General features: G+C 40.4%; 1 protein-coding gene across 10 annotated transcripts in view; it reads left to right on the top strand.

The window, feature by feature from the left end:
- The window catches only part of LOC124954072 (dual 3',5'-cyclic-AMP and -GMP phosphodiesterase 11-like), a 102,494-nt gene that overhangs the window by 29,089 nt on the left and 58,483 nt on the right, over positions 1-14,922 (top strand). For 4 of the 10 annotated variants that reach the window (XM_047506389.1, XM_047506388.1, XM_047506386.1 and 1 more), the window contains 14 exons: positions 6,867-7,110; positions 8,250-8,625; positions 8,737-9,123; positions 9,245-9,493; positions 9,689-9,799; positions 9,982-10,079; positions 10,327-10,390; positions 10,748-10,983; positions 11,100-11,199; positions 11,507-11,761; positions 11,859-11,968; positions 12,146-12,551; positions 12,658-12,741; positions 12,894-14,629. The exons of 2 other annotated variants lie outside the window; for them this stretch is intronic. In XM_047506389.1, coding sequence (XP_047362345.1) covers positions 6,867-7,110; positions 8,250-8,625; positions 8,737-9,123; positions 9,245-9,493; positions 9,689-9,799; positions 9,982-10,079; positions 10,327-10,390; positions 10,748-10,983; positions 11,100-11,199; positions 11,507-11,761; positions 11,859-11,968; positions 12,146-12,551; positions 12,658-12,741; positions 12,894-13,073 — 2,900 coding nt within the window. In that variant the 3' untranslated portion in view covers positions 13,074-14,629. Of the gene's footprint in view, positions 1-6,866; positions 7,111-8,249; positions 8,626-8,736; positions 9,124-9,244; positions 9,494-9,688; positions 9,800-9,981; positions 10,080-10,326; positions 10,391-10,747; positions 10,988-11,099; positions 11,200-11,506; positions 11,762-11,858; positions 11,969-12,145; positions 12,552-12,657; positions 12,742-12,893; positions 14,630-14,922 lie in introns of those variants that run through there. 4 more of the 10 variants (XM_047506390.1, XM_047506392.1, XR_007102430.1 and 1 more) reach the window with 4 other exon arrangements.

Genomic DNA, 14,922 nt, shown 5'->3' with positions numbered 1-14,922 from the left:
CTTCTTCGACCCACCTCCTTTCGTCCTTCCACCTTTGAGTCCTTCGACCTTGCCTCGAATTGCGAATACAATCTATGTGGCGTTTGAAATTATCGTACGAAAAGCGGCTTTCACGCGCGCCAACGTGTCGGAAAATATGCACAATGTTTTTCGCTTGGCGAGATAAAGAATTTGCATTATATCGTTCGGTCGTGTGAAAAATGTCGGAAGAAAGTGCGTTAAATTGCAAACATCGATCTGTGACACACACACACACACACACATGCACGCGCGCGCGTGCTCTCTTTTTCTCTCATTTTTTTACGCAGAAAAACTTTGACGTACTGTCCACGGAGATAATCGATAGACGCGACGCGGTCTCGTAAGGCGGCCGTACTCGAGTAAAAAATCTGACGGCTTGCTTCGTGAAAAGATTTATACGTTGTTTCGAGCCTTATCGAATTTCCTATCGGAAAGGATGACATTTTTTTCTTCCTGTCTCTCTATCTTTCTCTACTTATCTATCTCTCCATCTCTGTCTCGATCACACATCGCGGCACGATGATTCGCGATTATGAATCAACAGATGCGATTGAGAGTCGATGACGATTTTTCGAAGAATGAGGAAGAAACTGATCTTCGCAGATGTCAAAATCGATATGACATTTTCTATTTGGACATGTTCCTTCGAAGGAATGAACAAATGTGCAGACAAAGTTACAACCAATTGGGTATTGTCATTATAAAGGTGTGTTCAACGATAATAAGTGACGTAGAATGATTCTCGATAGAGGTCGATAGAACTTTTCCTTATCTTTTGATTATATATATACAAAAATAGTGATATCGATAAGATGTAATAAAAAAGAGGAATAAAGAGAGAGAGAGAGAGAGAGAGAGAGAGAGAGAGAGAGAGAGAGAAAGAGGAATGAGGAAGGTGTTTATATAGGAAGAACAGCATAAATCACGAAAATTTGCACGATGTAGAGGAAAAGAAAGCATAGCAAAGTGCGTTTGTCGCGGTAGAAGAGATAGGTCAGCTCGACGGCAGCAGGCTAAAAGACAGTCGTTTGTACGCTTAGATCGATAGCGAGTTTGCCACCAAGATCGTTGCCACGTTCCCAGATCTATCCTAATCGAAAGGATCTTTTTGCTTTTGTAAAGTTAACCTAACGATATTAACGTAACAATAATTCACGTAACAATATCCGATATACGAGTAGAATAAAGATCGTTCGATCGTTGAACGATCAAACAATTATTTCATTCCTCTTTGTAGATAATGTTGCGCAAAAGAACGAGGAGAGGAAATAGATAATGCATTTGTAGAAAAATATCATTTTATCGTTGAACATAGCATATTCCTCTCGCGTTTCTCGAAAATTATTCCCAATATGGTCGACCGTTAGGTATACGTATATACGTACATAGATAGATAGGATATGTAAGTGAATATGTAGGTAGGTACATATCGTGATAAGCGTTTATTAATCATCGAAATGGGTAGAACGACGTACGTCGCCGCTATGGCAAAACGGAGTGCTTTCAACGACGTACTTGGATATAAATCATCGTTCGGTTTCTCGAGAGGGTAAAGCGATAACAACGGGGGGTGCTCATTAATGCGCGTGCTGTTAAGTGAACAGGACAATGGACCAACTTGACTCGTTAGGATCTATGCGTCTGCGTTCTAATTAACCGTATGTATGTACGTCGATCGATAAGTAACAAGTATTAAGTATTCCCAAGTATCGAGTATCGAGTTCATCCTTCGGCTAGGTATATAAGTACGTTTATCGTAACGATACTTGAGATACTTAATCGATACAATTTTAACAGGAAGCAGGCACCAATAGCGAGCAAAAAGCAACGACTTTCGTGGAAGAAACCACGTTTGCTTGTCATCGTTATCATCGAAAGTACGCCAGTCGTTATCGTATATAGGAGGAGGTGGCAAACTCTGCGGGAAAGACTCACCAAGGCAGCAAAAGCAAAATAATAAGTAACAACGCAAACAAGGGCGATGCAACGGAGCAAAGCGACGGCATCGGCTTCGCGCGACTAGAGTCAGCCGTCTGGTTGCGCTCGGTCTTGCTCTAGAGCGAGAGAGAGAGAGAGAGAGAGAGAGAGAGAGAGAGAGAGAGAGAGAGAGAGAGAGAGAGAGAGAGAAGTCGCGGGGAGTCTCACTCGTAAGAGATAGATCTGCTAGCTTGGCGCCAGCAGGTCGTGATGGAAGCCGAGCGAAGGCCGCCTCGAGCGCTTCGTGCCTTGCTATTCGTTCGTTCGTTCGTTCGTTCGTTCGTTCGTTCGTTCGATCGTTTGTTCGTTCGTTCGTTCGTTCGTTCGTCCGTCGTTCATTCGTACGTTCTTACGTTCGTTCGATTTTTGACAATACGCGAGAATGCGCGGAAACATCAAGTATATTAAATATAAGAGTGAGAGACGAGAGAAAGCGGAATATCGCGAATGATGTGTTGTCTCGTAAGACTTTCTTATCATTTACCCTACCTCTCTCTCTCTCTCTCTCTCTCTCTCTTTTCTCCTTTTGACGTACGAAAAGCGCTGACGGGTACGCGCTTAACGCTCGAAAAACTATGAAGAATGTAGGAAATAATAATCGATCAAAGCAGCCAACTTTTTCCTCGTCTTATAATCTTATAATCCTTTTCGCTGCACGATCCAATTATTGCTTCTTCTTCGTTTTCGAATGAATTACTTGCTCGTTCTTCTTTGAGAGAGGAAAGATTTTTTCGCGGAGCTACTTCGTCGGGAAACATTTCATTGGTGCGTACATTTCGGAGAAGGAAGCGAGTTTCAGAAAAAATCTTCCTTTCGAGTGAATACAATTCTCCCATGACGGTGCCATTAGATCGTACGTGCCTAGAGAGGACGTAGGTAGACCGTACGTACGATCTCGAGGAAAAGTAAAATGTAAGAGAGTCGACTATAAGGTGCGTCGGCGAAAAGGATAGGTCAGCTTGGCGCCATCGGGTCGTTCCAAGTCGAGGCGAAGGCCGCGCAAGTCTCCTATGCTGTCGTTGCAGTTTTACTGCTCCTTTGTTACACCTATCATCGGCATTACCGTCCGCCTGCGGGGGCCGTTCCGCTGGTCGTCCACGTAAAATCTCGCTCTTCCATTCTGTTATATATTCTGCTATACTCATATCGTGCCAAGATATCTTAGTTCGATAAGGTGAACAATTAACATCTTTTTATCGTCATTTTATCGATGCTCTTATGACAATAATGGATAATTATGCGATTGGTAGTTTTTTTCATTTTCCTTTCCGATGCAAAAACTTGGTTATTTCGATCGCTGATCGAATCGAATTATGTCCACGTCTCGTAAGTTCATAAAAGTTATATCTGTTCGATTATAGATAAAGCGCGTTTCTTCATTTTTCGCGCGTACAGCAAGCGAGATAATTAAATGGAATTATTAATTAGCTCGAATTATTGGCACAACGTAATACTCGAAACGAGAGAGTTTCTTCTCTCTTCTATTGTGTTACCGAGCGTTAAGTTCGATCCGCTTATGTACCGTCAAAAACGTGCGTGCGCGCGCGTTCCTTGGACCATTTCCAAAACTACTATTCGCATATTACTGTGTCCCGATAACGAGGCGGATCTCTAATCGGACGACGTGTTTGTATTTTCTAATTCTCTACTTATCCTAAGCGTTTTATAGACAATGCGATTATATTCCGTATGTACATGATAGGCAGTTTAATACCTTTTTGAATGAATGCACAATTGGTCTAAAATTGTTTTCTAGAAATGGCGATAATACATTTATCTCGTAGCGTAAAGGCCAGTCAGAAATTTGTCCTTTTCCCGATCGTTAAGATATTGGCCTTTTGCCAAAATAATTCCACTCCTAGTTTTGCATTTGAAAATATTACATAGCAAACCCCTTCCCCTCTCTCTCTCTCTCTCTCTCTCTCTCTCTCTCTCTCTCCTTTCGTTTCCTCCTCGGCACGCTTTTAATATGTAGGTGAGAGAGCATGCCCGTCAGAATAATCCATGGAAAAACACGACACGGTTTACTCGGTAAATTTCCTACGTGGCTGGCTTATTCCTCGATAAAAAGAACCCATGCTAATTCATCGTCGGCGAAGCGTTCTCGTTCTTTTCACGGATGAACTATTGCGTTTTATGATCATCGCTCTTCTCTCTCTCTCTCTCTCTCTCTCCCCGCCCCCCCCTCTTTTGTCTACTTTCGTACGAAAATCGGTAGGTGCATATCCAATTTATTCATATATCAAAAATTGTTTTCTTTTCGTGGGCCAATTCAAGCACGATAAAAGTTTGGAGATAACGAATCGAATTGGCAGGAAAATAAGTAGAAACCCATCGCCATTCCCATCGATAATTGGTCCAGTTGTAAAATTATCGACTAAATTAACTGCCATCGTGGCGACTCGCTACAGAGCTTTTTCCGATAAACGACCTCGTTATAGCATCCTTCCTCTTCTATGCACATTATCCATTGCGCGTAATAAAACTGATATACTTTATGCCAGGGGTGTCCAAGCTCTTTGGGTTGTCTGGGTCATATAAAAAAAAAAAAATTATATCGTAATTATATAGCTCCTGTCCTGTGTAAATTTTTGTAGTTGACGCGAAATAGTCTCGTTAACTCTTTTAAGATCCGGAAGAAAGAAATGTAAAATACAAGTTGAAAGATAAAAATATAAACTCATCAAAGTGAATATAGGTAATCACTTTTTCGTGATTACGCGGGATGAATGCACTCGAGGATCGATCGCGATGCCACAATATCCTGCCGAATTTATAGAGTTTATTATCGTGAATGTGCGAGGAAGAAGACAAGATAAAAATACTTGAGAACATCTTCCACGGCCGATGAGTCCATAGATATTCCATAATATGCATTATATAAAACGGTTCAACGAACCGATCGATCGAATTACTTCCGAAGATCTTATTTTTATCTCGATACTCTTTTATCACGAACTCGCGTCTCTCTACCCCTCTGCCCGCCCCCCCCCCTCTCTGTCTCTCTCTCTCTCTCTTTTTCGTTTAAGTCGGTATTTTTAACAAAATATCGCTTTTAGGCAAATACGTTTTATAAATATATAGCTAATAAGAAACTTTGCGTATTGTCGTGCAATTCGCTTTCAACAGTTTTAATAATATTACTAGCGATAATGATAAGAATTTTAAAGAGAAGGAGATAGATGAGATAATGTTCCAAGACGTATCGCGTTTTGTTAAAGCAATCGATTCATTCAATGGTATAACTATAATATCTATTATATTTCCTTATCGATCGCTTTAAGAATATCCGTCTCCCTTTTCCCCTCTTTCTCTTGCACTCCATTCCTTCTGGTTCTTGCGAGCGGAGCATTCGAATCGTGTACTTCGGGACACAACGTAGCCTATCGAAAGCGAGAAAGGAACGGACATCTTACGATGTGCCATCTGTCCTTCCTAAACCTCGTTTGACTCACCAAAATTCAACCATCGTATCTTCCTTTTTTCTTCTCAATCTTATCGAATGATATCGTTTCTTTCGTGTTATTTTTCATTCCTTTTCCATATGTATGTATGTTCCCTTAGTTTTATTATACGTTACGGTATATAAAGATCGCCAAAAATAATATGGAAATAATTATTAAACACCGATTTCATCATTGACCATTTATCCGTCGATATTGAGAGTGTTGTGAAAGGCGAATAGTAATAAATTTAAATATTGCGAAACGGGCAAGTCCGGACTACTTGCCGGGCGTAATTTATATATAAAATTCGTGGTAGGGAGCGATAGGTTGTGTAAATCAAGAAAAAAGGATCCCATATAACGTAGGCAAACGGTACATAGAAGAGGCTCTGTCCAAGTGCCGCAAGAAAGGGCACTCGAAACTCCACGCACCTTACTTCCTATCTCGTTTACACAAGACTTGAGGTTTTAAAGACGTGCCGTAACTTGGTACGCGTACGTATATGTGTGTGTTGTGTGTATATATATTTATATATATGTGCATATCGACAGTGCAAATTCATCCTAGGCAACGTGAGCGGCAGCTTTTGCTAAACCACCTAATACCAAGATTTATTACATCTATTCGTTTAAGATGGAATATAATATACATACATACGTACACACACACACACACACACACACACACACACACACACACATATATATATATATATATATAAAGAGAGAGATTGTTCAATGTATTTAATGCTTGTACCATATCATAAATTATTAGGGCCGCGTTAGAGTTTCTTTTGGCAGAATCGTCATCGCCTAGATATGCGGACAATATCGGCGGCCATTATGGTGCGAGTCCTACGAAAAGAGAAAGTTTCGTCGATTTGACATAATTTGAATACTTATGCTTAAATAAACATTTGTTTAATCCAACTCTACCGATTGTTGTCACAATATCTCAGCGCTTAAGCCGATAAGAATAATTGGATCGGCCTAATTTCTCAAGAAATTAAACGACGCGTTCTCTTGTATGAAGATGCTTTCAGTTAAACGTGAAAACAAGTCGAATAATTATTACTATATAGATTAGATGTAACTGCTCTTTCGCTTCCTCCATGCTCCTGAACAAATTCATTAAAATTAAAATCCGGTTACTCGTTTCTTCGACTGACAGCGCCATTTCTCGAAATCTGGTAAAATGAGGAATAAGAAGAATAAGAGGAAGGATAAGGAGAAGAAGAAGAAGAAGAAGAAGAAGAAGAAGAGGAAGAGGAAGAAGTAGAAGAAGAAGAAGAAGAAGAAGAAGAAGAAGAAGAAGAAGAAGAAGAAGAAGAAGAAGAGGAAGAAGAAGAAGAAGAAGAAGAAGAGGAAGCGAAAGAGGAAGGATGGATCGCGTTGACCGAAAGCAATTTCTTTGTTCCCTCAGGCCTGCACTTGCGGAGCATCGAGGAGCCGAGGATGACGGCGGAGACGGCAGCTCCTTGTCTGCAGGGGGTGCAAGGGGTGCAGGGCGTTATGGCGGGTCAGGGCATTTTGCAACAGGTGCAAGATGGAAAGTCCACGGGAAGTTATTACACCACCTCGACTACGACCGTCTACGATCCGGAATACGCTCGGATGGAGGCCTGGCTCGACGAGCACCCCGACTTCGTCAATGATTATTTTCTCAGGTTCGTGCACAGGCCAAGTGCTTTTTATTCTCTTTCCTTTTACTTTTCCCCCTTTCTATAATATTTATATATTTATCTTTATCGTTTGTTTTTGATTGTTGCTGGCCGATAACGCGAGAACGAGTTGCTTGGATAAGACGATTAAACTTTCTACGATAAGCTTTATAAAATAATACCGAAGCAATGCGATAGGTAGACGTCGCGTAGGGTACGTTGATTAATTCCGACCAGATTAATTACCAATAAGTCCAAATTAAAAGTCGGAAGGTACCTTTACTTTTACTTACTTACGATAGTCGTAAAGGGTCGTATACGAATGACGTCGACGTCAGGCATAATTAACGTTTTGGTCGCCTACGTAATAACGCATTAAGGCATGTATTCCGCGTTACACTTTCTCCTCGTTATTGTAAAATATTCGGAGAAAAGAATTCTTTCGCAACAATGAGACCTACGATTGAATAAATTTAAACCTAACGATTGTTCGTTTAATCGACGAACTTGAATCAATTCGTTTAAATTGATTAGAAAAATGAAAGATATTAGGGAGCGGGATAACAATTTGCGTCGAACCAACTCTGACGTAAATTCTATGCTGTATTTAATATTAATTCGAGGAGAGAGTAATTACGAGTCTCTAACGAGTTTTCGAGAGTTACGGTAGTAGCGCACGTTATGCGAGGTAGCCAACGGTTAATAAATTGTTCCTTCGTTCGGACGACAACGAGAGGACGATGACTAATTTTGTGTTAAATAGAAAATGCTCTCTCTCTCTCTCTCTCTCTCTCTCTCTCTCTCTCTCTCTCTCGGATGCGAGGGTTTTCGGTCTCCTCTCATTGAAAAATAACAGTTACGACGTCGCGCGACGCGTCATCCCTTGCATGTCGAATGCGTTGTCGCATGGTGTGTTCCTGTCAATTATGCAAACGGCTAAATTAATCGGGCCGACGCGCAATCCGCACATCCGCGTCGTAACGTCGCGGGACGAGAGCAAAATATGTTATCGGAAATTGTCCCTAACTCTTCCTGCGCGCAATCCTGATTATCCGCGCGTCCTCGGCTAACGTTTCAAGTAGTTCATTCGTTTTGAATTTAATTGATACAATGATGTTATAATCATATCATCCTATCTATGCCAGGAAGGTGACACGGCAAACGGTAGACATGTGGTTAGTCTCGCATGCGACGCCAACGTCCTCGTCGAGCAGCTGCATCGAATTGTCCAGTCCAACGCACCCCGGTGGTTCCTCGTCCTCGGGTCGAGGTGCCTCCAGCGGCGGTTCCGGGGCCACGACACCGGTCAGAAAGATATCCGCACACGAATTCGAGCGAGGTGGCCTTTTGAAACCAATCGTCAATACGATCGACGGTACGCCGACCTTCCTAAGCGTTTCCTCCGGGGAGACGGATCAATCCGGTGGGCAACCAGTTGGCTCGACTAATTCTGCACGACCCCAAAGACGATCTAGGCACGAGCTAAGGCATCTGGACGAGAAGGATCTTATATTCGAACTGGTTCGTTTCTTCGATAATATATTGCCGCTTATATTAACGATACGACATTATTATACTCTTTAGTTCATTTTTTGACATATAATTCATGCTGACGTGATTGGTACCCAACAGGTCAAGGATATTTGTAACGAGTTGGACGTCAGGTCTTTGTGCCATAAGATCCTTCAGAACGTGAGCACTTTGCTACACGCCGATCGCGGTTCTTTGTTCCTTGTCCAAGGCGAGAGGGGTGGCGGACACATACCTTCCTTACAAAATCACGAGGCGAACGTTAATTATGGAACCGACAATGGAACGTCCCGAAGGTCCGGCAATCAGGGTTGCGGACAAACCTATTCGAAAAGTAGGTGTCTCGTTTCTAAGCTCTTCGACGTTTGCTCGAGGTCGACTCTCCTCGAGATGGAGAAGAAGGACGAAATCAAGATTCCCTGGGGAACAGGGATCGTTGGTTACGTCGCCGAAAGCGGAGAACCCGTCAACATACCAGACGCTTATAAGGTTCTTCCTATCTTTAGCTTTAAATTAATTAAATTAGCTAGGAATTGAATGTTGTTATGAAGTAATCGCGTTAAAAGAAACGAAACGCCGATGATCGAACGAAATTATTTGTTACATCAAGGATTCGAGGTTTAATCGTGAGATCGATGCGCTTACGGGATACAGAACGAGAGCGTTGTTGTGTATGCCGATCAAGGATTGCAACGGCGACGTCGTCGGGGTCGCCCAGGTCATCAACAAGCTCGGCGGAGAGGCGCAATTCACGGCGCAGGATGAAAAGGTCTTTGCCGGTTACTTGCAATTCTGCGGAATCGGCCTGAGGAATGCCCAACTTTACGAGAAGAGTCAGTTGGAAGTGAAGAGAAATCAAGTACGTACGAGAAAGAGGAAAGAACGTTTTTCAACGGCAAATTATTCCATTTTCTGACGTCTATCGACGTCCATCGGAACTCCGTTGAAAATACGTTATTTCGATATACATATATGTATATACATGTTTGTATGTGTCACCTACTCGCGCGCAGCAGGTATATTTAATAAATTTAATCGTTATGTCGCTCGACAGGTGCTGTTGGATTTAGCCAGAATGATCTTCGAGGAGCAGAGTACGATAGAACACATGGTCCTGAGGATCTTAACTCACACTCAATCATTGATACAATGCCAACGCGTTCAGGTACGATATTGAAAATCGTTCTCTTATAAAAATAATCGATTATTCTTTGGCATATTTCGTTGTCGAGAATTCATCGTCAAAATGGAACGAACGAACGAACGAACGAACGAACGAACGAACGAACGAACGAACGAACGAACGAACGAACGAACGAACGAACGAACTATTTGCCTTTTCGACAGGTATTATTGGTGCATAAGGCATCGAAAGGGAGCTTCTCTCGCGTGTTTGACTTCGAGGCGAACGATCTCACGGGCGAAGATTCCGATTCTCGTACGAGGTAAGCAAAGACAAAAATTTATTTCCTATTATCCATTACTACGAGATATCTGTTGCTACGGCAAGTTAAAGAAAGAAATTAGAAAGAGAGGAGGTAAAAAGCAGGGAGAAAAAGAAAGAAAAAAGAAAAGAAAAGAAAAGTAAAAGTAAGAAAGGAAGAAAGAAAGAAAGAAAGAAAGAAAGAAAGAAAAATGTACCACGGTCGAGATTCATACATCTAATAACGTTGCCGTTTTGTCGTTTCGTAGTCCGTTCGAGAGTAGATTTCCTATAAACGTCGGCATCACCGGATACGTGGCGACGACAGGCGAGGTGAGATTAAACTTTCTCTTTCCATCATCGAATTATGAAAAAGGAACGAACATTAATAATCGAACGACGAGTTCGTCGAGTAATATTGGTCCAAAACATTGACCAATTGATTTTTCTTTTCTTCGCCTTGCTAACGAAGATGATTATAGACTTAATCGTATCTGCCGAGAGAAAATAAAAGAATTTCAACAGACGTTCCACCTTCTGCTTTGAATTCTGAGTTAGCATAACGCGCTGTCAATAAATCGATTAAATGCTATATACCTTATCTATAGATATATCAGATATATTATAAATGAATTACGTTGTGTAAAGTGAACATTAACGATACTCATGCAGATCGATGTGTTATTTCAGACGGTCAGTATACCAAATGCCTACGAAGATCCAAGATTCGATCCATCCGTCGACGAAGGTACGGGGTTCCGACATCGCACCATACTCTGCATGCCCATAAAGAATTCATCCGGACAGATAATCGGCGTCATACAACTAATCAACAAATTCGACGATCTTCCTTTTACAAAAAACGACGAGAACTTTGTCGAGGCGTTCGCCATATTCTGCGGCATGGGCATACACAATACGCACATGTCAGTATGTGAAATAAAATTTATCGATTTTATTTATTATCGATCGAACTTATCCGCGCTTTTCTACATTTTCGATATAAATCTTCAGTCTTACATACATCATTATTTCTTGACAGGTACGAGAAGGCTGTGATAGCGATGGCTAAACAAAGCGTTACTTTGGAAGTATTGAGTTACCACGCGTCAGCATCTTTAGAGGATGCTCAAAGACTGAGGGTTAGTTGTTTTCTGATTATAGAATATCTGTATATATGGACCTCCACAAAAATCTACAACTAGAGTACCAACGAGCGTATATTATGGCGTTATTATCGCTATAGGTATCGAAAGGAAAGAGGTGCTGGTCGTCTATTCGACCTAGGTCGATTAGCTCGCGGCCGATTGCTTTCTAATAATATCCGCATGAAATACCCATATAATACAATACATGCCATGAAATGAATTTTTATTACGAATATTAGATTAATCTTCGCGCTTATTTCGAGATTCCTCATATTATTTCGGCTTCTTACGATTCTTTCAGGGCTTAAGAGTGCCATCCTCGGCGCACTATCTATTACACGACTTCAAATTCGACGACATTCATATGGAGGACGACGAAACTCTTACGGCTTGCCTAAGAATGTTTCTCGATCTTGACTTTGTCGAACGTTTTCACATAGATTACGACGTACTTTGTAGATGGTTACTCAGCGTTAAGAAAAATTATCGGAACGTAACTTATCACAATTGGAGACACGCCTTCAATGTCGCACAAATGATGTTTGCCATTTTAACTGTGAGTCGATCGATTACGTATTACGTATTACTACGAATTATGTATTACATTCGCATCCATTTCGATCGTAGAACTTAGTATTTTTATTCGCACACAGGCTACTCAGTGGTGGAAAGTCTTCGGTGAAATCGAATGTCTCGCTTTGATCATTGCTTGTCTCTGTCACGATCTCGATCATCGTGGTACCAACAATTCTTTTCAAATCAAGTACGTATCTAAAAATAAAAATAAATTAAATCGAGCGATAAACTATCTAAAATTGTTCGTTCCTCTCTTTTTCTTTTCTTCTATTCTTTTCTCTCTCTCTCTCTCTCTCTCTCTCTCTCTCTCTCTCTCTCTCTCTCTCTCTCTCTCTCTCTCTCCATTCCTTTGTCGTTTTCCAAGGGCTTCTTCCCCGCTGGCGCAACTTTATTCGACTTCCACGATGGAACATCACCACTTCGATCAATGTCTAATGATACTGAGCAGTCAGGGTAATCAGATTTTGTCGAATCTTTCACCGGAGGAATATTCTCGAGTGGTCAAGGTTCTCGAGGAGGCTATTCTGTCGACCGATCTTGCCGTCTATTTTCGAAAGAGAGGAGCCTTTTTCAGCTTGGCGCGAGGTGGCGGCTATAATTGGGCATACGGAGATCATCGTGAACTTTTGCGTGGTATGCTGATGACCGTATGCGATTTGGCGGCCATCACGAAACCTTGGGAGGTCGAGAAGAGAGTGGCCGAGTTGGTTAGCAGTGAATTTTTTGAACAGGGCGACATCGAAAGGCGGACGTTAAATATTACGCCAATCGTAAGGATCCTTTTCTTTTCTTTCTTTTTTCCTTTCTACGATACAATTTCTACGATAGAATATTACGAAATAAAGTGAGTATCATTGGTTTTGATCTTTGCTACAGGATATTATGAATAGGGAGAAAGAGGATCAGTTGCCGATGATGCAAGTTGGCTTCATCGATTCGATTTGCCTCCCCATATACGAGGTATGAACTCATACTTTGATACAACCCGTTTAATTGAAATATATGCGATTATATAAATTCTCGGTATTCGTTGTACTTGATACACATCTAGAAAAAAGACATATATATATATATATATATATATATATATATATTTTTTTTTTTTTTTCTAGGCATTCGCTTTACTATCGGACAAATTGGAGCCCTTGGTCGAAGGTGTCAGGAACAACAAGCGACACTGGTTGGAAATTGCAGAGTCCAAGTGCCAGACGGAAAATTGCACGAATCACGACAGGACGTCGACGTTATCCGACGACGACAACGAAGAGATCAACGAACAGGCGGACCAATAGTCGTTAATATCAGTGCATGTGCGATTAAAGTTTAATGCCTCAGAAACGGATCGAAATGCTCGCGCTTCGATCATCGACAAGAGTGACGAACGAACGAGCGAACGAACGAACGAACGAACGAACGAACGAACGAACGAACGAACGAACATTGCCGTTTCGTCCCTCCAAGAAATCTATCGAGAAATTTTCATTCGTGGCCACAACGCTTTTCGTCAACGCTTTGCGGTCAAAGAATCTTTCCTATTCTTGTGATTTCTTTGGCGAGTAAAAAGAAAAACAAAAAAATGGGTCGTTTATATGTTCGTTCGTTACGATTAACAAACATTACGTAATGTAAGGATCGATAAAAATAAAATTGTAATTATTCTCGTACTCGCGGGATAAGAAAAAAGGTTTGTGATAAAAGAACGATCTTCGTCCTCTCTTCGAAAGAGAAAAGAAAAAGAAATAAGACAAATCGATCCTGATATGCTACTCTTGTACCTGACCCGTATTGTACCTATATACATTATGACAATATTTCTACGTTCGAGAGAGGATGGAGAAGATGATATGAGAAAAAAAGGAAAAGAAGAAGAAGGAAAACGAAATGCGATCGTGAAAGATCGTTCGTGGATCGTTTTCGTTTTTCCTCTCGGTCGTATTTATAAGGATCTCTTGAAAAACCAATGGACGCAAACGCGATGTGCATAATGACGCTGAGTGCGTGCGTGCCTGTATGTATATGCAATTATATATACAAAATTATACGAATATGTATGTTGTATGCATGCGTGTATGTATGTATGTATGTATGTATGTATGTATGTATGTATGTATGCATGTATACCAAAGTGCACATTTACATATATCGAGATCGATCGCTGAACGACGATGAGAACGATATTTATTGTCTCTTCTCGTTCATGTCCGCTAGTTAAAATCCTTCGATTAACCCGAAAGAGAATCTGTGTCTCTCTTTTCTCTTCTCTTTTCCTCGCTTCCCTCTCTTTTTTCTCGAAAAATTTTGGCGGCTAGGTTGTACTTCTTAGACGTCTCGATCCTTGAATATAGAGCACGGTTTTCCTTTTTCCTCGCATAAATCTGTCAAATCACGATGATATATCCTTTATATCGGATCGAATATAAGTAACAACGGCCACCCGAGTCCAGACGATGATCAGACATAAGGTTAGATATATACACCTATAGTTAATCTTTTTTGAAAATCTTACCTTTGCAATTAAGCTTTAAGAAATTCTCATCATGTCGCTAATCGTATCGCCGTAATAATTCGCATTGGATGTGATTTAAAAAATGGAACCTTTAAAGTTCCCTTTAGTTCGAAAGAATTATTAAAACGGTTTGTGACGAAGAAACGAAAACTCGACAAAGTGAGAGATGATATAAGAAAAAAAAAAAAAAAAAATAAATAAATAAATAAATAAAAAAGAAAAAGGAAAGAAGGAACATATGTGAAATAAATTTGCGAGAGTCCATCGTAAATTTTTGAAAGTCATTTGAAAATAGACATGAAACCGACGATGATCATGTTTTGATCATTGTACTATTAAAAAGAACAAAAAAAGAAAAAAATAAAGAGAACGAACGGAGTGTCACGTATAAATCGAACATATCATTTTCCATAAGCTTATCAAAATTAATAAATAATAATGATGATGATGATGATGATGATGACGATGATAATGTTAATGTTAATAATAATAATATTAATAATATTAATAATATTAATAATACTAATACTAATAATAATAATAATAATAATAATAATACTAATAATAATAAGAATAAGAATAAGAATAAGAATAAGAATAAGAATAAGAATAAGAATAAGAATAAGAATAAGAAT

The sequence above is a fragment of the Vespa velutina genome, chromosome 14 (genome assembly GCF_912470025.1).
Source record: "Vespa velutina chromosome 14, iVesVel2.1, whole genome shotgun sequence".
Classification (NCBI taxonomy): domain Eukaryota; kingdom Metazoa; phylum Arthropoda; class Insecta; order Hymenoptera; family Vespidae; genus Vespa; species Vespa velutina.
Note: the sequence above shows the minus strand (reverse complement) of the source record. Positions and strands in the feature narration are given on the sequence as shown.